At 35.8% G+C, this 27,135-nt stretch overlaps 1 protein-coding gene across 1 annotated transcript in view; it reads right to left on the bottom strand.

Moving 5' to 3' along the window:
- Positions 1-1,669: 1,669 nt before the first annotated feature.
- The window catches only part of NMD3 (NMD3 ribosome export adaptor), a 41,309-nt gene continuing 15,843 nt past the window's right edge, over positions 1,670-27,135 (bottom strand). The window contains exons 7-15 of the mRNA XM_007454140.1: positions 24,852-24,930; positions 24,071-24,167; positions 21,086-21,203; positions 12,903-13,048; positions 6,605-6,717; positions 5,737-5,809; positions 4,377-4,483; positions 3,379-3,449; positions 1,670-3,054 (exon numbers count right to left, since the gene is read on the bottom strand). Coding sequence (XP_007454202.1) covers positions 2,924-3,054; positions 3,379-3,449; positions 4,377-4,483; positions 5,737-5,809; positions 6,605-6,717; positions 12,903-13,048; positions 21,086-21,203; positions 24,071-24,167; positions 24,852-24,930 — 935 coding nt within the window. The 3' untranslated portion in view covers positions 1,670-2,923. The remainder of the gene's footprint in view (positions 3,055-3,378; positions 3,450-4,376; positions 4,484-5,736; positions 5,810-6,604; positions 6,718-12,902; positions 13,049-21,085; positions 21,204-24,070; positions 24,168-24,851; positions 24,931-27,135) is intronic.

Genomic DNA, 27,135 nt, shown 5'->3' with positions numbered 1-27,135 from the left:
TTGAGAGTTCGCCTGCCGATACAGGGGACACGGGTTTGTGCCCCGGTCCAGGAAGATCCCACATGCCGTGGAGCGGCTGGGCCCGTGAGCCATGGCCGCTGAGCCTGCGCGTCCGGAGCCTGTGCTCCACAGCGGGAGAGGCCACAACAGAGAGAAGGCCCGCGTACGGTAAAGAAAAAAAAAAATTGTCAATTACATTTTAAAAAAACTCAGGAATGGATCCAGATGAAAGAAGTCTAAAGACATAAGAGAACCCAATGCAACATACAATCTTAGATATTTATTTTTTCCATAAAAGACTTTATGGTTGGGATAACTGACAAAATCTCAATGTGGTCCATCAATTGGATAACAGTATTGCGTCAATGTTAATTTTCTGATTTTGATCATTACACTGTGATTATGTAAGAAAATTCCTTGTTTTGGAGGGGAAAACCCAAATATTTAGGGGGGTTACTCTTAAATGGCTCAGGAAAAAAATAATTAAAAAGAGGAAGAAAGAAAATAAGGTTATGTTCATGTTTGGCAAATCCGAGTGAAGGGTATCAAGGAATTCTCTGTACTATTTTGCAACTTTTGTCTGAAATTATGTCAAAATTAAAAATAAATTATTTTTTAAAGTAAATGTCCTCTGGGCTAAAAATACCAGATCAAGTTATCTAAAGGATGGGAATCGGACTTCCCTGGTGGCACAGTGGTTAAGAACCCACCTGCCAGGTTTGAACCCTGGTCTGGGAAGATCCCACATGTTGCGCAGCAGCTAAGCCCGTGCGCCACAACTACTGAGCCTGAGCTCTAGAGCCCGGAAGCCACAATTACTGAGCCCGTGCATACAGAGCCCGTGCTCCACAACAAGAGAAGCCAACGCAATGAGAAGCCCACGCACTGCAACGAAGAGCAGCCCCCGCTCGCCGCCACTAGAGAAAGCCCGCGCGCAGCAATGAACCCAAAGCAGCCAAAAATAAGTAAAATAAATAAATAAACTTATTTAAAAAAAAATAAAGGATGGGACTCAACATGAACACATTTACTAAAATTTTAAGAGTCATGGGAAAGCTCCTGGCACTTACTCAGAACTGATCAGAGAAGTTGCTCTAGCACAAAGTCTGGAATTCTGGGTTCCACTGCGGCAAGGAATTAGCTTGATGCTGTTAAACATCTAACCACACAAGCAACTCTCTCCCCTCAACTGTTTCCTTGCTCATCAAGTGCCTCTTGCCAATAAAACAGCAGCTTCAAATGCAGATTTGGCCACAAAAAAATAATCAATCATACTGACTTAGAATATTTATAAATTGGGTTATAAATCAGGTTTCTGTTATTTTGATTAATACCAGCATCCTCAAGTTGTATCAACTCTGGGACATAAGCCTGGAAATTATCCTCTAAAATGGTAGATTTATCAAGGCTATATAACTGTGCACACTCTTGGCTAACAGCTTTTCTTTTAGCTATACTCCCTCATCTTGTCACAGCCTTCTTTCAACCAACAGATTTCATTACTCATAAAGACACAACATGAAAACAAGTATGACTAAATAAGGTTAGTGAGAAATTACATTTTTCAGTGGGAAAGTCATATGACAATACTTAAATAACATTAATTCTACTTCAGAAACCTGCATGAAATTTAAATATGACACCCACATAATCACTTCAAGAACACAAAAAAGGGGGAGAACATTTTTATTTTCATGCTTTTTAAAGTCTTGACATAGAAGAGGTAAACACAGACCACAGGTAAAAACTTTAAATATGCAGACAGAAGCCACTTTAGAAAGCACAGGCCTTTATTCAAAACTTCAGAACTAGGGAGTCTGATCTTAAAAAAAGGAAAATGTTCCATTCAGCACTTACTCAATTTCCTTATATAGTGGTATATATAGAATTTATGAATTAGCACTTAGTAAGTCTGATCTTGCTTATAGAAATAGGATTTTAATACTTCATTTTCAGAACACTTTAAAACCCAAGCCAATGCTTATCCTTCAAGGATGTGGAAGGCATTCCTCATTCAAATCTGATTCGTGGTTTTATAAAGCATGAAGATCATTTTCATTACTTCATCAACTATATGCTGGATTCTAATATTCTTTTTGATGGTGATGTGTTCAGTGATAGTAACTTATAAAAGGAGAATTCCTTCTCAATTTGTAAACCAAAATTTTAAAAGTAAAATCCCTGAAGTGATAGGAAGACATTTTTATGACCTAAGTAGCTACTTCACTAAGCTGCTGGCACAAGCCAAAACAACAAAGGTACAAATTGTTATTTAACCTTTAAATACTGTTTGCTACAAATCTACAAATATTTTAAATATACTTTCTTCTTCAATAAAAATTAAGATAATCTCCAGCTTAACAGCTTTTGAATATGTAAATATTACAAATAAAAAAGACAGCTTTCCTACTGAATGTCCAACGATAAACTGAACCCCAAGTTTTCTATCCCAAAGACATAAAAATGATCTAAAGTGGACTAAGTGAATGGCAAGTTCTTATTAAAAATGATTCTTCATATGTTCTTCTACTAAAGCAATCAATATAAAAAGAATATGAAAGCTTGTTTTCTGCTTGAAGATTTAGGTAACCTCCAAGGAATCACAACTTGTGAGCTTTTAAACCCAGAGCTATAGTATGTGAAAATACTAGTGTCTGATAAAAAAGCAAACCAATAAAATTCCATACGTAAAATGGCCTAAATATCAGTAATAATTACATTCTGCATTTTTTAATCTAAAACTTCAAAGCCATCAACCTTTATCAGTGCTTCAAGTAAACAATCAAAATAGTCATATTTATTCAGGTTTAAAACTAAATTTCTCTTCTCCCAATATGAAGGCATAGACAGAATAGACAGTAAAAATTATTTTGTCCAACATCCTGAGCCTATGGATGTGGAAACCATCTACAACATGATCTCATTATGTCATCATCGATTCACCTTCTTCACCAGTAGCATCTTGGGAAATGTGAAGGTCTTCAAGCATCTCAGCCAGACTAATTCGAGGTGCTCCTTCATCATCTGTGTCACCTTCCACAGGAATAGTTGAATCTAAGAAAAAATACAAAGAGGATTTCAAATACAACTATGGAAATATACAAATATATTTGTATAGGGGTCAGCAAATTAAGGAAGGGATCCCGCTAGGATGCAAAGGATATCAAATGTGGTATAGTAAACAACATTTTAATAAGTTTTACTGTTGTGCAAGTGTGGGATTTTTTTGGGGGGGGGTAAATGTTTAGAGTAGTTTTAAAGACACATGACAAAAGTCATTTATGGAATCAGAGTTTAAGATACCAAAATACTCATACTGGGTTAATATATTTATTTATAGAAGCTACAACTTAAATCAAATACTCCTAATTCACCAACCTCTATAAATGTTCACATTTTTTCTAATTGCCTCATCTTCTTCAAGATCTTCAAGGAAATCTTGGTATTGCCTATAGAAGGGTAAAGAAACATTTAAGTATTTCACCTTTACCAATAAAGTATGAAAATGTTTTCTTCATTTTCAGCATTATAAGTGTGTTCCAAGTATTAAAATCTTTAAAAATAGTAACTGAAGGTCAAGTATGGATGTTAATTAAATACTGACAGGTTTTTAAAAATTCCTTTCTTTCAAAATTACATTATTAAAAAAAATACACACCTGAATATAGGTGACATTAAATATAAGACAATAACAAGACCCCTTCATACTTTACCCTCCCCCCCAAAAAATGTATGGCCAAGTTGAAATACACACACTTTAAGACTATAGATGAAATAGTCAAATATGTACTTACAATATCTACTTAACATTATATACTTATATATACGTATTTTAAATTATACTATGAGACTATATTTTAGAAATATTGCTGTTTCCCACTCACATTTCATGACACAACTTTATTTAAACTTTTCGGTTTTTTATACATCAGTGTCATTAATGTTATCATTAAGGCCACTTTTCCAATCATCCAATAAACTTTTCTAGAACACAGTATCTTCATTTCTCCTTAAGCTGTATGAAAAACAGCATATTTGATATCAATGTGGTATTTTCTTTTTATACTAAATCATAAGTAATACTTTGCTATTTGTGATATCTACAAGGTAATTGCTCATTATATTTTCAAATGAGTCATCAATAATAACACTGCAATTGTCAGGTCATAACCCAGGAAATAATAACTAAATCTGTGTTAAATGTCATTACATCTGTTCATACTGATCCAAACAACATATTGATAAGAACAGAAAATTAATATTGAATGCAAGGAGCAAGTGTGTGGTGACTATTTCTTTATGATAAAAAAAACCCATAAAGATTTATCATAAGAATTTCCTTTGAGACAACATATAAAATATAAAGAAAGTGGGACCTTTCATCATCTGTATCCATGTTTTCTCTATCTCTTGCAAGCTCTTTCAGTTTCCAGTTTCTACGACGCTGACGTTTGGTACGGTCATAGCTCTTCTTGATTAACACCTAAAATTAAGAGAAATATTTGCAAAGTTACAAAAAATGGGAACTAGGTAACAGGACCTCAAAATCCAACAAAATTTTTTAAATGAAAGCTTATGGGAATGCCAGGAAAACACTAAACTAATGACAGTAGTTATACCTTAAGGGAAAGGAGTAGGGATCAAGAAGTGGTGTCAAGAGAACTTTTAACATTTTTATTAATGTACTTAATATTTTATGAGAATTCATTTAGCCATTATTAGTGTAACTGTTAACATTTACTAACTGAAATTTTCCAGTGACTGAAAATTAAAATTTTTTATACCAAAAATTTCATGTTTCTGGTGGTTTTTTTTCTTCCTTTATACCAAAGTTCAGTTTTCAGCTATCATTCACATAAATCACTCTGAAACATTATTACAGGCATTTTTCTCCCTTTCATTCCTACTAATAAGCACTTATAGAATTATATATATATTTTCACAACTGTATATATTAGAACAATTTAATGAAGTGTGGAATAAATGAAAATAACTTAATAATACAAAATCTATGTAAGACCATTTGATCTTCTCTCATGACCTTTCTGAAAAATACCTATTTAGACTTACACCGAAACCATGCTCCTATTTCCTAATTTATTAATTAATAAAAGCACAACTGGGTGGTGAGGAGGGGAGCCTTTCTTATACCATGTCTTTATTTTTGCCCACAGCTAAAGAGATCAATGTTTATTTTAAAAGATTAAGTAAAGAAAACATGAGATAGGGTCTTTCACATTCACTGTTGCTCAGGATTCTGAAAAACTCATGTTAGAATTTAACAGATTTTTTCAGAAGTAACATTCTTTCTCTAAGACCTAACACTGTGAAGATTATTTTCAACTACAATTATATTCAAACCTGAATGATGGTTTTAACTCTAAATGCCTTCTTAACAATACATGGAATAAGCTGAACCTTAAGGAATGAACAGGAATAAATTCTAAAGGTTATCATTTTTAGCTGCAAATTTATTTTTACTCTACAGATACTATCAAGTATTTTGACAGAATGAAAATTTGATCATAAGAGCAACCAAAAAACTCAATAAATCTTGGATTTTATCCACTAAGAATAATTATCTTAAATGAAGGTTTTGCTATTATACGTTAACTGCAATTTCAAAAGAAACCTCTAAATTGATTACTTTCAAAAATGTGAACTCATGCATCTTACCCATAAGAGTTACATCAATTGTCTTCAACACATGAAAAAGAGGAAAATCTAAAGCCTTACCACATCTGGGACTCTATCTGATTTCATTTTGTTGACATGCTCATCATTTAAGTTACAGTTGGCCAAATCAAACCTGAAATGAAAACAATGCAACACTTAATGACAAAAACACTTACTCTTTCCATGTAACTTTTTATTTTATAGATGATCACCTAACAGTTCCTCCTAAGATCAAACATTTAATATGCTTTCCCACTTTAGAAGTTTTGCAGTGTACTATACAGTGAACAGGCTTCTACAGATCCTGGTAAAGATAATAATGCACTCTCTCTCTCAGTTTCACATGTCATCCATTATTGCCCACCTCTTATGAAAGAAGCAAAACAGACTTATATATCAGTCTAACATTAGGATTCAGTTACATGGTTCCATTCAATTTACAGACAACAAAAACAAAACACCTCTCATTCTCTAGTAAAAGGAACTGAAACCCTAAGAGCAAAAATAACGTTTAAGGCATGCTTATAAGCTCTGCATCAGAATGGACTATCCTATGCCTATAAAGACCCTTTACATATATAGCTGCCACATTTTAAAAGTGAAATGTTTTAACAGCAGCATATGCATAATAAAAAGCTACCTGCTCCCCCCAAAAACTACAAACATAATCTAATCATACTACTTCAGGGTTCAATTACTCAAAATCTTGTAATAAATGACTCTTTAAGATGATGGCCAAAATGGAATAACTATGGGGTTTCTGTCCAATCAATAATTTCATTTAGTTATCAATAATAAAGTGAGCTATATGGCTCCTAAGAACTCTTTAATTCTTTTTAGGATAAACAACTTTATTTTAGATAGCTTTGCTGGCTCCCAGAGAAAATCTGCAATGCTAGTCAGCAGTTTAAAATAATATAATACAAACCCCAACACCAGGTCTCCAGGATTTAGAAGATGTCCCAAATGAGTGCGACAAAAATACTGTTTATCGGTATTCATTTCAGATGTTTTCTGTACCCAGACTTCCCCGAGGGTATGCTTAACAGGAAAGAAAATGAACTCTTCAACAATCTAGGCATAACTTAAAAAGCATCTCATAGAAAAGTTAAATACAATGTTGATTTTGGTTTTCTGATTTTCATTTTAAAGTCAGAAATTGTTTTATTTTCCAGATCTCTGAAACACTGTCAAAATTAACAAATTACTGAATTATGAGTACAGAAAAAGACTCATAAGTAATTCATAAAATAAATATTTTTGTTAAGATTTTATTCAAGGCTTTTATAAAACATTAACATTGTCACCTAAAAACAGACACATATGTAGAATTTTCAAAAGAAATGTTCTCACAGGGAGATGGGCCAACACAGACTGAGCAAAAAGAATAACTAAAAAGTAGGGGAATCTTAAATCCAGAAAATATCTTAAGCAACCCCTGGTTTTACACGTAAGATTAAAAAAAACAGGCTTCAGAGAAAATCTAGCAATCCCAGCAGCACCACTACCACAACAGAACCCAAATCTTCATCAGTTTTTTGAATGTCTACTATTTTGAGGTATAACTTTTTTTTAAACTATTTACCATGGAAACATCATCTCAAGTTTGAACTTTTAAAGCAGAAAACCATTAATGTCCCTTTCCAACATGGAATTTTACAAGCAATTGTAACTGACATTTCAAACTTCCCGGCTGAATGAAGTATAGCACATGCCAATACCTTTTACTAACAAAAACAGAACCAAAGAAAATGGGATCAAGAGCACAATACTAAGAATTATAGATAGAATTAAGGAACCTCAAAGAGGTGAAAAGAAGAGGTGGAGAGAGGGGAAGAAACTGAAATAACAGACAGGTCCCAGATTTAGGAAAAAACTGGAAAAAAAAAAATCGAATTACCAGGGAAACACTAAATTCTAGCTAAATGCATTTTTTGAAAGCAAAGAAAGTTTGTTTTTTTTGGGTTTTTTTGCGGTATGCGGGCCTCTCACTGTCGTGGCCTCTCCCGTTGCGGAGCACAGGCTCCGGATGCGCAGGCTCAGCGGCCATGGCTCACGGGCCCAGCCGCTCCGCAGCACATGGGATCTTCCCGGACCGGGGCATGAACCCATGTCCCCTGCATCGGCAGGCGGACTCTCATCCACTGCGCCACCAGGGAAGCCCAAGAAAGTAGTTTTATATATGCCTGAGGGGAAGTGGTGGTACTTAAATGATAAACATTTCTTTTTTTTTTTTTATAAATTTATTTATTAATTTGTTTTTACTTTTGGCTGTATTGGGTCTTTGTTGCTGCTCACGGGCTTTCTCTAGTTGAGGCAAGCGGATGCTACTCTTCGTTGCGGTGCGCGGGCTTCTCATTGTCTTGGCTTCTCTTGTTGCAGAGCACAGGCTATAGAGCACAGGCTCAGTTGCTCTGCAGCATGTGGGATCTTCCTGAGCCAGGGCTCAAACCCGTGTCCCCTGCATTGGCAGGCAGATTCTTAACCACTGTGCCACCAGGGAAACCCTAAACATTTGTTCTTAATCATATCATCAAATTTTTTATTTTAAAGAAAAATATGAAAAGTAATTCTTCCATTCCCATTGATTTTCTCAAGTTACTGGAAGTTATTTTTGTCTCAAGACACAATATTACCTCAATAGAAATAGCACTCAATAGAAATGAGCACTGTTACTATACAGTTTGAGGGGGCCTCTAAATACTATTTTATAGTAGAAGAAATCAGACTTACATCCTTGAAGAAACACCTGATTTCAGATATGGGGTAGGCATTATACAATGTGATTTTGGAACACCTAAATGTTGTGGTGTTGTCCCACCAAGTAAGGATGCTTTCAAAGACTAGGAAAGTCATGTCAAAAGGACAAAGGAATAGACCTATATCTATTAAAGAAATTGAGTCAATAATTAGTAATCTTCCAAAATAGAAAGCATCAGGCCCTGATAGATTCACTGGTGAATTCTAACAAACATTTAAGGTAGAAATTATACCATTCCTCTAGAATCTTTTCCCAAAGGCAGAAACAGAGGGAATACTTCCTAACTCATTTACAAGGTCAACATTACCTTATAACCACTACCAGACAAAGACATTACAAGGAAAGCCATCTACAGACCAATCTCTCATGAACACAGATTCAAAAATCCTCAACAAAACATAAAAGAACTGTACACCATTACCAAGTGGGATTTAACCCATGTATGCAAGGCTGGTTCAACATGTGAAAATCAAATTAATGTAGCCCATTAATCAAATCAACAGGTTAAAAAGGAAAAAAAATCACATGATTATATCAATAAAGAAAAAGCATTTGACAAAATCCAACACCCATTCATGATAAAAAAAAAAAAAACCTCTCAGTAAACCAGAAACAGAGGGGAACTTCTGCTACCTGATAAAGAATATCTGTTAAAAAAAACCTTAAACCTAACATTATACTTAATGGTGAGAAACTTGCAGCTTTCCCACTAAGATCAGGTACAAGGCAAGAATGTTCCCTCTCACTACTCATTTTCAATATCCTACTGGAAACCCTAGCTAATACAAAAGATAAGAAAAGGAAATGAAAGGTATATAAACTGGAAAGATAAAAATAAACTTATCTTTGCAGATGACATGGTCATCTACATAGAAAATGTAAACAGACCAAAGAGCTCCCGGAATATAGCAAGGTTATAGGATACAAGGTTATAAACGAAAGTCACTTTCCTATATACCAACATAAAAAAGTGGAATTTGAATTTTAAAAATACCGTTTACATTAGCACCCCCCAAAAAATGAAATACTTAGGTGTAAGTCTAAAAAAATATGTATAAGATCTGTATGAGGAAAACTATAAAACTCTGATGAACAAAATCAAAGAACTAAAACAGAGAGATGTTCCATGCTCATGGACAGGAAAACTCAATATTGTCAAGATATAAGTTCTGCCCAACTTGACCTACAGATTCATGAAATTCCAATCAAAATCCCAACAAGTTTAGCCACAGAGGCATAATATACAGCATAAGGAATATGGTCAGTAATACTGTAATAACTTTGTATGGGGACAGATGGTAACTAGACTTACCATGGTTATCATTTCATAATGCATGAAAATATCAAATCACTTGTGTAGTACACCTGAAAATAACATACTGTTGTATGTCAACTATGTTTCAATTAAAAAAAATTTCCAATAAGATATTTTGTGGATATCGACAACTGCTTTTAAAGTTATACCAAGACAAAAGATCCTAAACAGTCAACACAATTTTAAAGGAGAAGAACAAAGTTGTAGGACTGACACTACCCAACTTGAAGACTTACTATAATGCTACAGTAATCATGACAGTGTGGTACTGACAAAAGAATAAACAAATATTATACATCAATGGAACAAAGTAAGAGAGCCCAGAAATATACCCAAATAAATACAGTCAACTGATCTTTGACAAGGGAGAAAAGGCAATACAATGGAACAAAGACAGTCTTTTCAACTAATGGTCCTAGAATAATTGGACACTTACATGCAAAAAAAAAATTTTAAAGTCAATCTGGACACAAACCTTACACCCTTCACAAAAATTAACTCAAAATGGATCATAGACCTTGGTGTACAACACACAACTATGAAACTCCTAGAAGATAACAAAGGAGAAAATCTAGCTGACCTTGGGTTTGGTAATGACTTTTTCAATACAATAACAAAGGCAGGATCCATGAAAGAATAGCTGATAACCTGGACTTCATTAAAATTAAGAAACTTCTGCTTTATGAAAGACAATGTCAAAAGAATAAGATGATAAACCACACTGGGAGAAAATATTTGCAAAAAACATATCTAACAAAGGACTTTTAACCAAAATACACAAATAACTCTTAAAACTCAAAAATAAGAAAACAAACAACCTGATTAAAAAATGGGCCAAAGACCTTAACAGACACCTCACCAAAAAAGACATACAGATGGCAAATAAGCATGAGAAAATACTCCTCACCACATGTCATCAGGGAAATACAAATTAAAATGACAATGAGATACTACTATATACCTATTAGGAAGGCCCTAAACACTGACAAATCCAAAATCCTGACATCAAATGTTGGTGAAGATGTGGAGCAACAGGAACTCTCATACATTACTGGTGGGAACGCAAGATGATACCACCACTATGGAAGACAGTTTGGCAGTTTCTTACAAAACTAAACATACGCTTACCAAATGATCCAACAAACATGCTCCTTGGTATTTACACAAAGAAGCTGAAAGCTCATGTCCACACAAAAACATGCAAAAAATGTTTATAGCAACTTTATCGATAAATGCCAAAACTTGGAAGCAACCAATATGTTCTTCAGTAGGTGAATGAGTAAACTGTGGTACATCAAAACAATATTATTTGGCACTTAAAAAAAAAGAGCTATTAAGCCGTGAAAATACATGGAGAAAATTTAAATGCACATTACTAAGTGACAGAAGCCAATATGAAAAGACTGTATGAGCCCAATTATATGACATTCTAGAAAAGGCAAAACTATACAGACAGTATTAAAAAAAAAAAATCAGTGATTGCCAGGGGTTAGAAGTGAGGGAAGGATGAACAGGCAGAGCACGGAGGATTTTAAGGGCAGTGAAAATATCCGGCATGATACTATAATGATGGATACATGTCACTATACATTTGTCCAAACCCATAGAAAGTACAATACCAAGAGGGAATCCTAATGTAAAATATGGACAATGGGTGATTATAATGTGTCAATGTAGATTCATCAATTGTAACAAATGTACCACTCTTTTGGCAGGAGAAGGGCATTTGACAATGGCAGAGGCTATGCATGTGTGGTGGCAAGGAGTATACAGGAAATCTTTTACCTCCTCTTAATTTTGCTGCAAACCTAAAAGTGCTCTAAAAAAAGTAAGTCATTAAAAAAAAATTTTTTGAAGGAAATAGAAACTATTCTGAAGGGGCTCCTACTGGCTACATTTGAGGCCATCTGAGAGGGAGGGAGGGAGGGAGGGAGGCAGGGTAGTGGCAAAGGGAAAAAATTCTTAAATTACAATGGAGACACCTGGCTATCAGATAAACAGCCAAACATTACTTGCCTCTTGATATATCATAAAAGGTACATAGCATCACCTCTGAAACGTTCTGCCAAAAAAAATTAACCTAAACTTAAATAGGACTTTAGATCCATTTTCCGGTTTAAAGGAAATATAAGAGATTACGAAGCAAGTTAAATGACATCATGAGGGGCTTCCCTGGTGGCGCAGTGGTTGAGAATCTGCCTGCTAATGCAGGGGACACAGGTTCAAGCCCTGGTCTGGGAGGATGCCACATGCCGCGGAGCAACTGGGCCCGTGAGCCACAACTACTGAGGCTGCACGTCTGGAGCTTGTGCTCCGCAATGAGAGAGGCCAAGGCAGTGAGAGGCACGCACACCACGATGAAGAGTGGCCCCCGCTCACCGCAACTGGAGAAAACCCTCGCACAGAAACGAAGACCCAACACAGCCAAAAATAAATAAATAAATTTTTTTAAAAAATGACATCATGAGGAAACAATAACACTAGATCCACAAGATAAATAAATGCCCTAGTTGCATTAGGAAGTTGGTATCATAAAAATATGAATGAGAAAAAAAAAGAGGGGGCTGTTATTTATTAAGTATTTAAAAGGTACAATATTCACATTCAATATACAGTCCCCAACTAGACACTGGTTTGAACGAACCATAAAAGGCACTTTGGGACAAATAAGGAAATCTGGCAAACTATGCACTTTATATGTATGAGAGTACTTTGATTATATAGAAAATGTTTCTATGTTTTAGAGATGATTATTGAAGTATTCAGTATTTAGTGATTATGTATATTTAATTCAACATGTTTGAAATTTTTTAAAAAGCAAAAGAGGGTTAAGCTTGTCATTTGGTCCTTCTGTACAAAAGGAAAGGAAATGCTTTTTCATAATATTATTTTAATTTTTCCAATATTAAAGAGGAAAAGTTAACTTACTAGATAGTATAAGTCTGACAGTTTTCACCACAATGACCACATGTTAAAAGCAAATGTTATACAAACACACAATGCATTTTTAACTGAATATGCTGTTAGCTTATTTGGAACCATATTTTGGAATTACCAAATTTTTAAAAACAAAGATACAAAAAAAAAAGAGAGAGAGAAACTAAAACAGTAAGTTGGGGGCTAGGGGGAGGTAAGCAGGATGGAACTTACCTTTTTTGATATCATTCCAGCACCTGCATTGCGTTTTAGATCTCGGACTATGCTGCATTCCATAACAATAAACTCCTCTAGCTGTTTGGGATGGCATAAACTATTAAAAGGGTGACTCCAAAAAGTGTTGCCATCAATATCTGCAACTAAGAACAAACAAAGAACATTAAAGAACAAAAGAATTGAAGTATTGCAAAAGCCATCAAATGCAGTCCCGGGTGAACGCCCAGAGCGTCCGAGCCTGCCTCCAGGGTTTCAGCAGCAGCAACCCAGCAGGCAGATTTCAGATACTCAGACTCCACCTATACTTTCATCTACAACGGCAGCCCCAAAAGCCATGTGGCTGACAGGATCTTGGTGCTCTGGCCAGGTGTCTGCTCTGTGACTCTGAGGTAGGAGAGCCAGGTTCAGGACATTGGTCCAGCAGAAACCTCCCGACTCCACGTAATATCAAAAGGCTTTGAAAACTCTCCCAGAGGTCTCCATCTCAACGCTAAGACCCAGCTCAACACAATGACCAGCAAGCTACAGTGCTGGACGCCCGATGCCAAACAACTAGCAAGACAGGAACACAACCCCAACCCATTAGCAGAGAGGCTGCCTAAAACCATAATAAGGTAACAGGCACCCCAAAACACACCCCACACGCAGTACTGCCCACCAGAAAGACAATACCCAGCCTCATCCACCAGAACACAGGCACCAGTGCCCTGCACCAGGAAGCCTACACAACCCACTGGACCAACCTCAGCCACTGGGGGCAGACACCAAAAACCGGGAACTACAAAGCTGCAGCTTGCGAAAAGGAGACCCCAAACACAGTAAGTTAAGCAAAATGAGAAGACAAAGAAACACACAGCAGATGAAGGAGCAAGATAAAAACCCACCAGACCAAACAAATGAAGACAAAATAGGCAGTCTACCTGAATAAAAAAATTCAGAATAATGATAGTAAAGATGATCCAAAATCTTGGAAACAGAATGGAGAAAATACAAGAAATGTTTAACAAGGAACTGGAAGAACTAAAGAGCAAACAAACAATGACGAACAACACAATAAATGAAATTTAAAATTCTCTACAAGGAATCAATAGCAGAAAAACTGAGGCATGAGAACAGATAAGTGACCTGGAAGACAAAATAGTGAAAATAACTACTGCAGAGCAGAATAAAGAATGAAAAGAATTGAGGACAGGCTCAGAGACCTCTGGGACAACATTAAACACACCAACATTCGAATTATAGGGGTCCCAGAAGAAGAAGAGAAAAAGAAAGCGACTGAGAAAATATTTGAAGAAATTATAGTTGAAAACTTCCCTATATGGGAAAAGAAATAAATCAAGTCCAGGAAATGCAGAGGGTCCCATACAGGATAAATCCAAGGAGTGACACGCCAAGACACATATTAATCAAACTATCAAAAATTAAATACAAAGAAAAACATTAAAAGCACCAAGGGAAAAATAACATTAGAAATCCTCATAAGGTTAACAGCTGATCTTTCAGCAGAAACTCTGCAAGCCAAAAGGGAGTGGCAGGACATATTTTAAGTGATGAAAGGGAAAAAACCTACAACTAAGATTACTATACCCAGGAAGGATCTCAGATTCGATGGAGAAATTAAAACCATTACAGACAAGCAAAAGCTAAGAGAATTCAGCACCACCAAACCAGCTTTACAAAAAATACTAAGGAACTTCCCTGCACAGGAAACACAAGAGAAGGAAAAGATCTTCAATAACAAACCCAAAACAATTAAGAAAATGGCAATAGGAACATACATATCAATAATTAACTTAAATGTAAACGGATTAAATGCTCCAACCAAAAGACATACACTTGCTGAATGGATACAAAAACAAGACCAGTATATATGCTGTCTACAAGAGACCCACTTCAGACCTAGGGACACATACAGACTGAAAGGGAGGGGATGGAAAAAGATATTCCATGCAAATGGGAAACCAAAAGAAAGCTGGAGTAGCAATTCTTATATCACACAAAAAATAGACTTTAAAATAAAGACTATTACAAGAGACAAAGAAGGACACTACATAATGATCAAGGGATCAATCCAAGAAGAAGATATAACAATTGTAAATATTTATGTACCCAATGAAGGAGCACCGCAATACATAAGGCAAATGCTAACAGCCATAAAAGGGGAAATCGACAGTAACACAATCACAGTAGGGGACTTTAAAACCCCGCTTTCACCAATGGACAGCTCACGCAAAATAAAAATGAATAAGGAGACACAAGCTTTAAATAATACATTAAACAAGATGGACTTGATATTTATAGGACATTCCATCCAAAACAACAGAATACACATTCGTCTCAAGTGCTCATGGAACATTCTCCAGGATAGATCATACCTTGGGTCACAAATCAAGCCTTGGTAAATTTAAGAAAACTGAAATTATATCAAGTATCTTTTCTGACCACAATGCTATGAGACTAGATATCAATTACAGGAAAAAATCTGTAAAAAATACAAACACATGGAAGCTAGACAATACACTACTTAATAACCAAGAGATCACTGTAGAAATCAAACAGGAAATCAAAAAATACCTACAAACAAATGACAATTAAAACATGACAACCCAAAACCTATGGGATGCAGCAAAAGAAGTTCGAGAGGGAAGTTTACAGCAATACGATCCTACCTTAAGAAAGAAGAAACATCTCAAATAAACCAACTAGCATTACACCTAAAGCAATTTGAGAAAGAAGAACAAAAAAACCACAAAGTTAGCAGAAGGAACGAAATCATAAAGATCACATCAGAAATAAATGAAAAAGAAATGAAGGAAACGATAGCAAACATCAGCTGGTTCTTTGAAGAGATAAAGAAAATTGATAAACCATTACCAAGACACATCAAGAAAAAAAGGAAGAAGACTCAAACAACAGAATTAGAAATGAAAAAGGAGAAGTAACAACTGACACTGCAGAAACGCAAAGGATCATCAGAGATTACTACAAGCAACTATATGCCAATAAAATTGACAACCTGGAAGAAATGGACAAATTCTTAGAAATGCACAACCTTCCAAGACGGAACCAGGAAGAAATAGAATATATGAACAGACCAATCACAAACACTGAAATTGAAACTGTGATTAAAAATCTTCCAACAAACAAAAGCCCAGGACCAGATGGCTTCACAGGCGAATTCTATCAAACATTTAGAGAAGAGCTAACACCTATCCTTCTCAAACTCTTCCAAAATATAGCAGAGGGAGGAACACTCCCAAACTCATTCTACGAGGCCACCATCACCTTGATACCAAAACCAGACAAGGATGTCACAAAGAAAGAAAACTACAGGCCAATATCACTGATGAACATAGATGCAAAAATCCTCAACAAAATACTAGCAAACAGAATCCAACAGCACATTAAAAGGATCATACACCATGATCAAGTGGGGTTTATTCCAGGAATGCAAGGATTCTTCAATATACGCAAATCTATCAATGTGATTAACCATATTAACAAATTGAAGGAGAAAAACCATATGATCATCTCAATAGATGCAGAGAAAGCTTTTGACAAAATTCAACACCCATTTATGATAAAAACCCTGCAGAAAGTAGGTGTAGAGGGAACTTTCCTCAATATAATAAAGGCCGTATATGACAAGCCCACAGCCAACATCATCCTCAATGGCGAAAAACTGAAAGCATTTCCACTAAGGTCAGGAACAAGACAAGGTTGCCCACTCTCACCACTCTTATTCAACATAGTTTTGGAAGTTTTAGCCACAGCAATCAGAGAAGAAAAGGAAATAAAAGGAATCCAAATCGGAAAAGAAGAAGTAAAGCTGTCACTGTTTGCAGATGACATGATACTATACATAGAGAATCCTAAAGATGCTACCAGAAAACTACTAGAGCTAATCAATGAATTTGGTAAAGTAGCAGGATACAAAATTAATGCACAGAAATCTCTGGCATTCCTATATACTAACGATGAAAAATCTGAAAGTGAAATCAAGAAAACACTCCCATTTACCATTGCAACAAAAAGAATAAAATATCTAGGAATAAACCTACCTAAGGAGACAAAAGACCTGTATGCAGAAAATTATAAGACACTGATGAAAGAAATTAAAGATGATACAAACAGATGGAGAGATATACCATGTTCTTGGATTGGAAGAATCAACATTGTGAAAATGACTCTACTCCCCAAAGCAATCTATAGATTCAATGCAATCCCTATCAAACTACCACTGGCATTTTTCACAGAACTAGAACAAAAAATTTCACAATTTGTATGGAAACACAAAAGACCCCGAATAGCCAAAGCAATCTTGAGAACAAAAAATGGAGCTGGAGGAATCAGGCTGCCTGACTTCAGACTATACTACAAAGCTACAGTAATCAAGACAGTATGGTACTGGCACAAAAACAGAAAGATAGATCAATGGAATAGGATAGAAAGCCCAGAGATAAACCCATGCACATATGGTCACCTTATCTTTGATAAAGGTGGCAGGAATATACAGTGGAGAAAGGACAGCCCCTTCAATAAGTGGTGCTGGGAAAACTGGACAGGTACATGTAAAAGTATGAGATTAGATCACTCCCTAACACCATACACAAAAATAAGCTCAAAATGGATTAAAGACCTAAATGTAAGGCCAGAAACTATCAAACTCTTAGAGGAAAACATAGGCAGAACACTCTATGACATAAATCACAGCAAGATCCTTCTTGACCCATCTCCTAGAGTAATGGAGATAAAAACAAAAATAAACAAATGGGACCTAATGAAACTTCAAAGCTTTTGCACAGCAAAGGAAACCATAAACAAGACCAAAAGACAGCCCTCAGAATGGGAGAAAATATTTGCAAATGAATCAACTGACAAAGGATTAATCTCTAAAATTTACAGGCAGCTCATGCAGCTCAATAACAAAAAAATAAACAACCCAATCCAAAAATGGGCAGAAGACCTAAATAGACATTTCTCCAAAGAAGATATACAGACTGCCAACAAACACATGAAAGAATGCTCAACATCATTAATCATTAGAGAAATGCAAATCAAAACTACAATGAGATATCATCTCACACCAGTCAGAATGGCCATCATCAAAAAATCTAGAAACAATAAATGCTGGAGAGGGTGTGGAGAAAAGGGAACACTCTTGCACTGCTGGTGGGAATGTGAATTGGTTCAGCCACTATGGAGAACAGTATGGAGGTTCCTTAAAAAACTACAAATAGAACTACCATATGACCCAGCAATCCCACTACTAGGTATATACCCTGAGGAAACCAGAATTCAGAAAGAGTCATGTACCAAAATGTTCATTGCAGCTCTATTTACAATAACCTTGATACCAAAACCAGACGAGGATGTCACAAAGAAAGAAAACTACAGGCCAATATCACTGATGAACATAGATGCAGAAATCTTCAACAAAATACTAGCAAACAGAACCCAACAGCACATTAAAAGGATCATACACCATGATCAAGTGGGGTTTATCCCAGGAATGCAAAGATTCTTCAGTATACGCAGATCAATCAATGTGATACACCATATTAACAAACTGAAGGAGAAAAACCATATGATCATCTCAATCAATACACAGAAAGCTTTTGACAAAATTCAACAACCATTTATGATAAAAACCCTGCAGAAAGTAGGCATAGAGGGAACTTTCCTCAACATAATAAAGGCCATATATGACAAACCCACAGCCAACATCGTCCTCAATGGTGAAAAACTGAAAGCATTTCCACTAAGATCAGGAATAAGACAAGGTTGCCCACTCTCACCACTATTATTCAACATAGTTTTGTAAGTTTTAGCCATAGCAATCAGGGAAGAAAAAGAAACAAAAGGAATCCAAAAAGGAAAGAAGAAGTAAAGCTGTCACTCTTTGCAGATGACATGACACTATACATACTGAATCCTAAAGATGCTACCAGAAAACTACTAGAGCTAATCAATGAATCTGGTAAAGTAGCAGGATACAAAATTAATGCACAGAAATCTCTGGCATTCCAATACACTAATGACGAAAAACCTGAAGGTGAAATTAAGAAAACACTCCCATTTACCACTGCAACAAAAAGAATAAAATAACTAGGAATAAACCTACCTAAGGAGACAAAAGACCTGTATGCAGAAAATTATAAGACACTGATGAAAGAAGTTAAAGATGATACAAATAGATGGAGAGATATACCATGTTCTTGGATTGGAAGAATCAACATTGTGAAAATGACTATACTACCCAAAGCAACCTACAGATTCAATGCAATCCCTATCAAACTATCACTGGAATTTTTCACAGAACTAGAACAAAAAATTTCACCATTTGTATGGAAATGCAAAAGACCCTGAATAGCCAAAGCAAACTTGAGAAAGAAAAATGGAGCTGGAGTAATCAGGCTCCCTGTCTTCAGACTATACTACAAAGCTACAGTAATCAAGACAGTATGGTACTGGCACAAAGACAGAAATATAGATCAATGCAACAGGATAGGAAGCCCAGAGATAAACCCACGCACATATGGTCACCTTATCTTTGGTAAAGGAGGCAAGAATATACAATGGAGAAAAGACATCATCTTTAATAAGTGGTGCTGGGAAAATTGGACAGGTACATGTAAAAATATGAAATTAGAACACTCCCTAACACCATACACAAAAATAAATTCAAAATGGATTAAAGACCTAAATTTAAGGCCAGACACTATCAAACTCTTAGAGGAAAACATAGGCAGAACACTCTATGACATAAATCACAGCAAGATCCTTTTTAGAGAAAGGGAAATACCAACAAAAATAAACAAATGGGACCTAAATAAACTTAAAAGCTTTTGCACAGCAAAGGAAACCATAAACAAGACCAAACGACAACCCTCAGAATGGGAGAAAGTATTTGCCAACAAAGCAACTGACAAAGGATGAATCTCCAAAATATACAAGCAGCTCTTGCAGCTCAATATCAAAAAAATAAACAACCCAATCCAAAAATGGGCAGAAGACCTGAATAGACATTTCTCCAGAGAAGATATACAGATTGCCAACAAACACATGAAAGGATGCTCAACATCACTAATCATTAGAGAAATGCAAATCAAAACTACAATGAGGTATCATTTCACACTGGTCAGAATGGCCATCATCAAAACATCTACAAACAATAAAGGGAACCCTCTTGCACTGTTGGTGGGAATGTAAATTGATACAGCCACTATGGAGAACAGTATGGAGGTTCCTTAAAAAACTAAAAAGAGAACTACATATGACCCAGAAATCCCACTACTGGGCATATACCCTGAGAAAACCATAATTCAAAAAGAGTCATGTACCACAGTGTTCATTTCAGCACTCTTTACAATAGACAGGACATGGAAGCAATCTTAGTGTCCATCAACAGATGAATGGATAAAGAAGATAAAGAAGATAAAGATGAATGGAATATTACTCAGCCATAAAAAGAAACAAAATAATTATTTGTAGTGAGGTGGATGGACCTAGAGACTCTCATACAGAGTGAAGTAAGTCAGAAAGAGAAAAACAAACACAGTATGCTAACAAATATATATGGAATCTAAAAAAAAAAAAATGGTCCAGAAGAACCTAGGAGCAGGACAGGAATAAAGACGCAGACATAGAGAATGGACTTGAGGACACGGGGAGGGGGACGGTAAGCTGAGACGAAGTGAGAGAGCGCCATGGACATATATACACTACCAAATGTAAAATAGATAGCTAGTGGGAAGCAGCCACATAGCACAGGGATATCAGCTCAGTGCTTTGTGATCACATAGAGGGGTGGGATAGGGAGGGGGTGAGGGAGATTCAAGAGGGAGGAGACACGGGGATATATGTATATGTATAGCTGATTCAGTTTGTTATAAAACAGAAACTAACACACCACTGTAAAGCAATTATACTCTAAATGGAATACAACTAATAAAAATTTAAAAGTTCACAGAAATCTTTCTTCAAACAAAAACATACAAGGATAACTTATTAAAAGCTTTAAAAATTCCAGTATTTTGAAACAGTGTATGGTTAGAATTTTAACCACTGTAGTTTTTTAAAACAATGTTACTAAGAATGCTTGATAAAATTAACAACATTAACAAATTATTACTGCTTGCTGGAGAGAACTGTCAAGGTAAATAGCTTCGAAAACTTACCTTGTAGGGTATTTGGATCTATGAGATGGATGACGCTGGTTACTCGAATACACACACAAATCTGGTTCATGTTTCCCAGGCTTTGTGCCAGTTTTGGAGACAGACAAACAACATTATCCTAGGCATAAGAACTAACATTTAGTATGAAGGAAATCCTAAGTAACAGTCTCCAGTAAACAATTATCAATGTAAAGCTGATCCAAGCACATTTGCCCAAACCAAAATGTCATTTTTAATTCTATGTATCAACAAAGGGCCTAAAAAAAAGAATCAGACCTTAAAGAAACAGAAAATAAGCTGCACCTTCTTAAGATGAGAATATGTCTTAATAAAAATGCTTTAAAAAATATTTTCCAGATCCTTCAAGAAACTATTAAGTTTGTCTCAATTTTATTGAAGTGTGAACGCCTGTTTTTTACTCTATGTTAATAGTTTACATTCCAAGCAAAGTATTATAAACACCAGAAGGAGAGTGATTTTCTAATCTATTTGTGCCTTCATTTAATCTCTACAAAAATTAATTTCAGGGACTTCCCTGGTGGCGCAGTGGTTAAGAATCCACCTGCCAATGCAGGGGACATGGGTTCGACCCCTAGTCCACAAAGGTCCCACATGCCGCAGAGCAACTAAGCCTGTGCACCACAACCTGTACTCTAGGGCCTGCTTGCCACAACTACTGAAGCCCGTGCCCAGAGCCCATGCTCTGCAACAAGAGAAGCCACTGCAATGAAAAGCCTATGCACCGCAACAAAGAGTAGTCCCCATTCGCCGCAACTAGAGAAAGCCCTCATGCAGCAATGAGGACCCTACACAGCTAAAAATAATTTTAAAAAAACATAACCATTATTTAAAAAAAATTAATCTCAGAGGAGACACGTGTTCCTCCTCCTTGTCTACATGTACCAATATGAAATCAAAGATCTAATGCCCCCTTAAAAGCACATATGCCTACGTGTGCATCAGGAGATATTACCACCAATGTGGTTTACTGTTTTTAAGCTGTTATTAAAATATAAAAAGGATCTGGGTTATATTTTAAGCTGTATCTATTCACAAGGCTCCCTCACTGAAGGAACATTCTGTGCCTCCCTAATGGCACCTAGTTCAGTCCTTTTTCTTTTTTTTTTTTAACTTAGTAAGAGTCTCCAAAGATTAATGAAAAAACTTCTTTACACTGTGTATTTATCCAGATACCTGTATGAGTCACTCAAAGCACTTAATACACATGGCCTAAATATGCCCTCACACCTAGATTCATACTTCCCCAGTTTTGCACCAGGAAAATGTTCACTGTTTTAAACTAGGAGTCTGCAAATAAGATTCTCAGGCCAAATTTTTGTAAATAAAGTTTTGCTGGAACACAGCCTCAGCCCTTCATTTACCTATTATCTATGGCTACTTTTGTGCAACAACAGCACAGTTGAGTAGTTGCAAAACCGATTATATAGCCTAAAAGCTGAAAATATTTACTATCTGGCCCTTTACATAAAAAATTTGATGATTCGGTTTTAAGCCATCATTTCATCCCTGGTACTGTGCTACACCATAAATTAGTGATAACTTTAAAGCCTCAGAGTCACAGACCTAGACACAAATCCTGGCTTCATCATTTTGTAGTTATGTAACTTTGGGCAATTCATCTAACCTCCCCAAGCTTCAACTTCCTCATCTTCAAATGATGATATGACTTACTCCCGTTGTTATGAGACTTGAAGAGGTGAAATATAATTATAATAATAAGTATAAGAGATAATAACTTTATGTAGAATGCTCACAATAAATTATGGCATTTATTATTAGTGATTTAAACATGGACATGCAAGTTCCTATGTGGCAGAGACCTCTAGTACCTAATCCTTAACACACAGCCTTCTATACAATAGATCCTCAATAACTATTTGTTGAATTTTAATTCATTTATATTTTTGAAGCAGAGTTTTACCTTAGTACAATTAATGAAATGATAATCTATCTCTTAAGTGTTATTCAGATTATATTTTTAAAATCACAGGGATTTCCCTGGTGGTGAAGTGATTAAGAATCCACCTGCCAGGGGCTTCCCTGGTGGCGCAGTGGTTGAGAGTCCGCCTGCCGATGCAGGGGACGCAGGTTCCTGCCCCGGTCCGGGAAGATCCCACATGCTGCGGAGCAACTAATCCCGTGTGCCACAACTACTGAAGCCTGCGTGCCTAGAGTCCATGCTCCACAACAAGAGAAGCCACCGCCATGAGAAGCTCACGCACCTCAACAAAGAGCAGCCCCCCCGCTCGCCACAACTAGAGAAAGCCCACATGCAGCAACAGACACCCAACACAGCCAAAAATATATAAATAAATATTTTTAAAAATCACAAAAATAATTCTGTGATCTCCTTTCCACAATACTGTTTAATTTTATCATGCCAAAATCCAGTTTGCATATATTCCAAAGTGGTTCACTGATAATTATTTTAAAGTAATTTCCTGTATTCAAAGTTTCACAGAACTGTCAAGTGTCCACTAGGATTGCAAAGTTTAAGGAATTCGCACCATAAAAACTGCAACCAGGCCTTTTAATTAGTACACCAAAAATTTATAATTTTAAGCATGATTACTTTTAAACATCTTTTTAGCATGGCTGAAATGTGTCAGAAATCATTAAGAAGGAAGTTTTCTAAATGTTTAACCAATCCCAGAAGGAAACCAGGACCTAATAATTACATATGAACCAATTAAGAAGGACATGGATTAAGTTGGGCTTCCCTGGTGGCGCAGTGGTTGAGAGTCCGCCTGCCGATGCAGGGGACACGGGTTCGTGCCCCTGTCCAGGAAGATCCCACATGCCGTGGAGCGGCTGGGCCCGTGAGCCATGGCCGCTGAGCCTGCACGTCCGGAGCCTGTGCTCCGCAACGGGAAAGGCTGCAATAGTGAGAGGTCCACGTACCGCAAAAAAATAAATAAATAAAAAAGAAAGAAGGACATGGATTTATTAAATGAGAAAAAGTACCTTGCATATTGGAACAATTTCCACAGAAAAAGTGCTTTTGTAATTGTATGTGTTACTATGGACATCCTGAGAGATCAGTCTCTGTGAGGCTTTGTATCTGTTAAGAGAAAAAGTTAATCATATAAAAAAACAAAGGTCCTTACTTGTAACAAGTCTCGAGAAGATAAATTTTCATCAAAACAAATCATTACTGTCCAAAGTCTGAAACAGAAGATGCCTGCTATGGTGAACCCTCATTTGGTCTACTTCATTTAAAAACCTTCACCAATCTGACTGCACCCTACCTATTTTCAACTTTACCTACTGAAAACCTCCAAAACATGCCCTTGGCTTAGACCAATCTAGTCTACATATAGCATCCATTAAAAGCCACACTAATGCCTGCCCCAAGTCATTGTTCACACTAATCTCACTTTTCAATACAAACTCTACTTTTGAAAATTTCCCCATTTTATGAGCTTAAGTTCTTCCTCTTCCATGAAGTTTCTCCCCAAAGTCCTCTACCCCCGTTTTTCTTCTCGCTTATTTAAACATATTCAATCAGTGGTTCAGTACTACAGTGCTTACTATTGTGGGGTGAGGTCTAGCTCCCCAAAGAGATTGTTAATGCTCTTTAGCTAATACTTCCCTTAAAGTGGCTAATCCAATAAATACTAACTGTGTAAGTATCCCTACTATAATTTAAATATTTTAAGATAGGATGCCAAAGCCTGAATAATGGATGTGACATAAGTTCATTCCCAGTTCCCTGGATTTAATCACATGTACGTTCAAAACATACCTAGTGGGAACCGTACACTGAAGAAATTCTACCATCTTCTGAGCATGTTGTTTTGAGGAATAATAGAAATCCAGACCATCTTTTAAAGAAAAAAGCCATGTTAAAATAATACCACAAAGTAAGATTTTCCTCTGCTAACATGACTATACCAAAAATTCAATGCATATTAAACAATTATAACATTCTAGCCATAGCAGAGTAGGAATACCGTTATCACTCAAAGGCTTGTTTGATAAAAGGATAGACAAATCCGATAAATACTAACAAAACAAGATGCCCAATTTAAATTTCAGACAAAATAAAATCAAGGTTAAAATAAAACAATATTAAACAGAAGAAGGATATTTTATGTAATAAATGGAATGATCTACCAAGAAGACAACAGGAATTCATCTAATAACACAGCACTGAGATGCAGAAAACAAAAACTATTAAAAAGAATAAAATTAACAAATGTTAATACACGTGCAATCATTGTGGGAGACCAGTATAAGACTATCAAAACCAAAATGACCAAACTGACCAAAAATAGAGAGGATACATAGAACTTGAAAAACCAAGTATCAAGGTTGATTTAGTTGACATTGTAGAACATGGTCCCAAGAAAGACTATTATTTTCAAAAATTCATAGAATATTCATAAAATAATCACATACTAAGAATAAAAAAAATTCAATTAATTCCAAACAGCAGAAATTACTCCAATGTTATCTGATCACAATGCAGTACCATTAAAAATAAGCAGCAAAGAGATAACTAAAAGCAAACTACCTGCTAAGAAATGTTCAGAGATATTCTTCCAAACAACTCAGCTAACTAGGAAGACTAAAATAACTTTGAATAGCCAAAACAATTTTGAAGGTGACCAAAGTTGTCAGGAATTTACACTTCCCAATTTCAAAACTCAATAACTTTAGGTAGTCAAGACTACCTAAAGTAGTCTTGTACTACAAGTACTAGTATATTAAGGATAGATTATATAGATCTACAGAACAGACTTGAGAATCCAGAAATAAACCCTTACATTTATAGTCAATAAATCTTTGACAGAGGATCCAAGGCAATTAATTGGGAAAAGAATAGTCTTTTCACTAGGAAAACAGGCTATCCACATGGGAAAAGATGAATTTAGACCTTTACACCATGCACAAATATTAACTCAAAAGGATTAGACTTAAATATAAGAGCTAAAATTATAAAACATTTGAAAGAAACAGGAGAAAATCTTTCTGATATCAATTAGACAAGAGTTCTTAAACATGACACCAAAAGCATGCTATTTAAAAAATGATAAATTAGACTTCAAAATTTAGAAGTGTCACAATTCAAAAGACACCGTTTCATGCAGGCATCACACATCCTAATTTCAAAATAGATTACAAAGTTACAGTAATCAAAACAGTATGGTATCGACAAAAAGACAAGTCTATAGAATCAATCCACACATACATAGTTAACTGATCTTCAACAAGTGTGCCACAAATACATGGTGGGGAAATGATAGTCTCTTCAACAAACGGCATTGGGAAATCTGGATATCCACATGCAAAAGAATGAAATTGAACTCATCTTACAAAAATCAACTCAAAACAGATTAAAAAGACTCAAATGTAAGACCTGAAACTATAGAACTTCTATGAGAAAACATACAAGAAAAGCTTCATGACACTGGTCTTGGCAATGATTTCATGGATGACACCAAAACAAAAACAAAAATAAACAACTGAGACTACATCAAACACAAAAAGCTTCCACACAGCAAAAGAAACAATCACCACAGTGAAAGGGCAACCTACAGAACTGGAGAAAATATTTGCAGCCCATGTATCTGCAAAGGGGTTAATCTCCAAAATCTATTAGGAATTCCTACAGCTCAACAGCAAAAAAAATTAATAACCCAATTAAGCAACAGGCAGAGGAACAAGACACTTCTCCAAAGAAGATGTGCAAATGGCAAATAGGTATATGAAAAAAGCTCAATGTTGTTAATCATCAGGGAAATGCAAATCCAAACCACAATGAGTTTACATTTCACACCTGTCAGGATGGCTATTACCAAAAAAACCCACAAAAGACAATTAGTACTAGCGAGAACATGGAGATATTGGAACCCTTGTACACTACTACGGAGAATATAAAACTGTGCAGCCACTATGGAAGATAGTCCAGATGTTCTTCAAAAAATTAAAAATAGAACTACCATATAATCCAGTAATCCTATTTCTAGGTATTTAACCAAAAGAAGCGAAATCAAGATCTCCCATGTTTACTGCAGCACTATTCA

Source organism: Lipotes vexillifer, unplaced genomic scaffold (genome assembly GCF_000442215.2).
Source record: "Lipotes vexillifer unplaced genomic scaffold, Lipotes_vexillifer_v1.1 scaffold641, whole genome shotgun sequence".
Lineage (NCBI taxonomy): Eukaryota > Metazoa > Chordata > Mammalia > Artiodactyla > Lipotidae > Lipotes > Lipotes vexillifer.
Note: the sequence above shows the minus strand (reverse complement) of the source record. Positions and strands in the feature narration are given on the sequence as shown.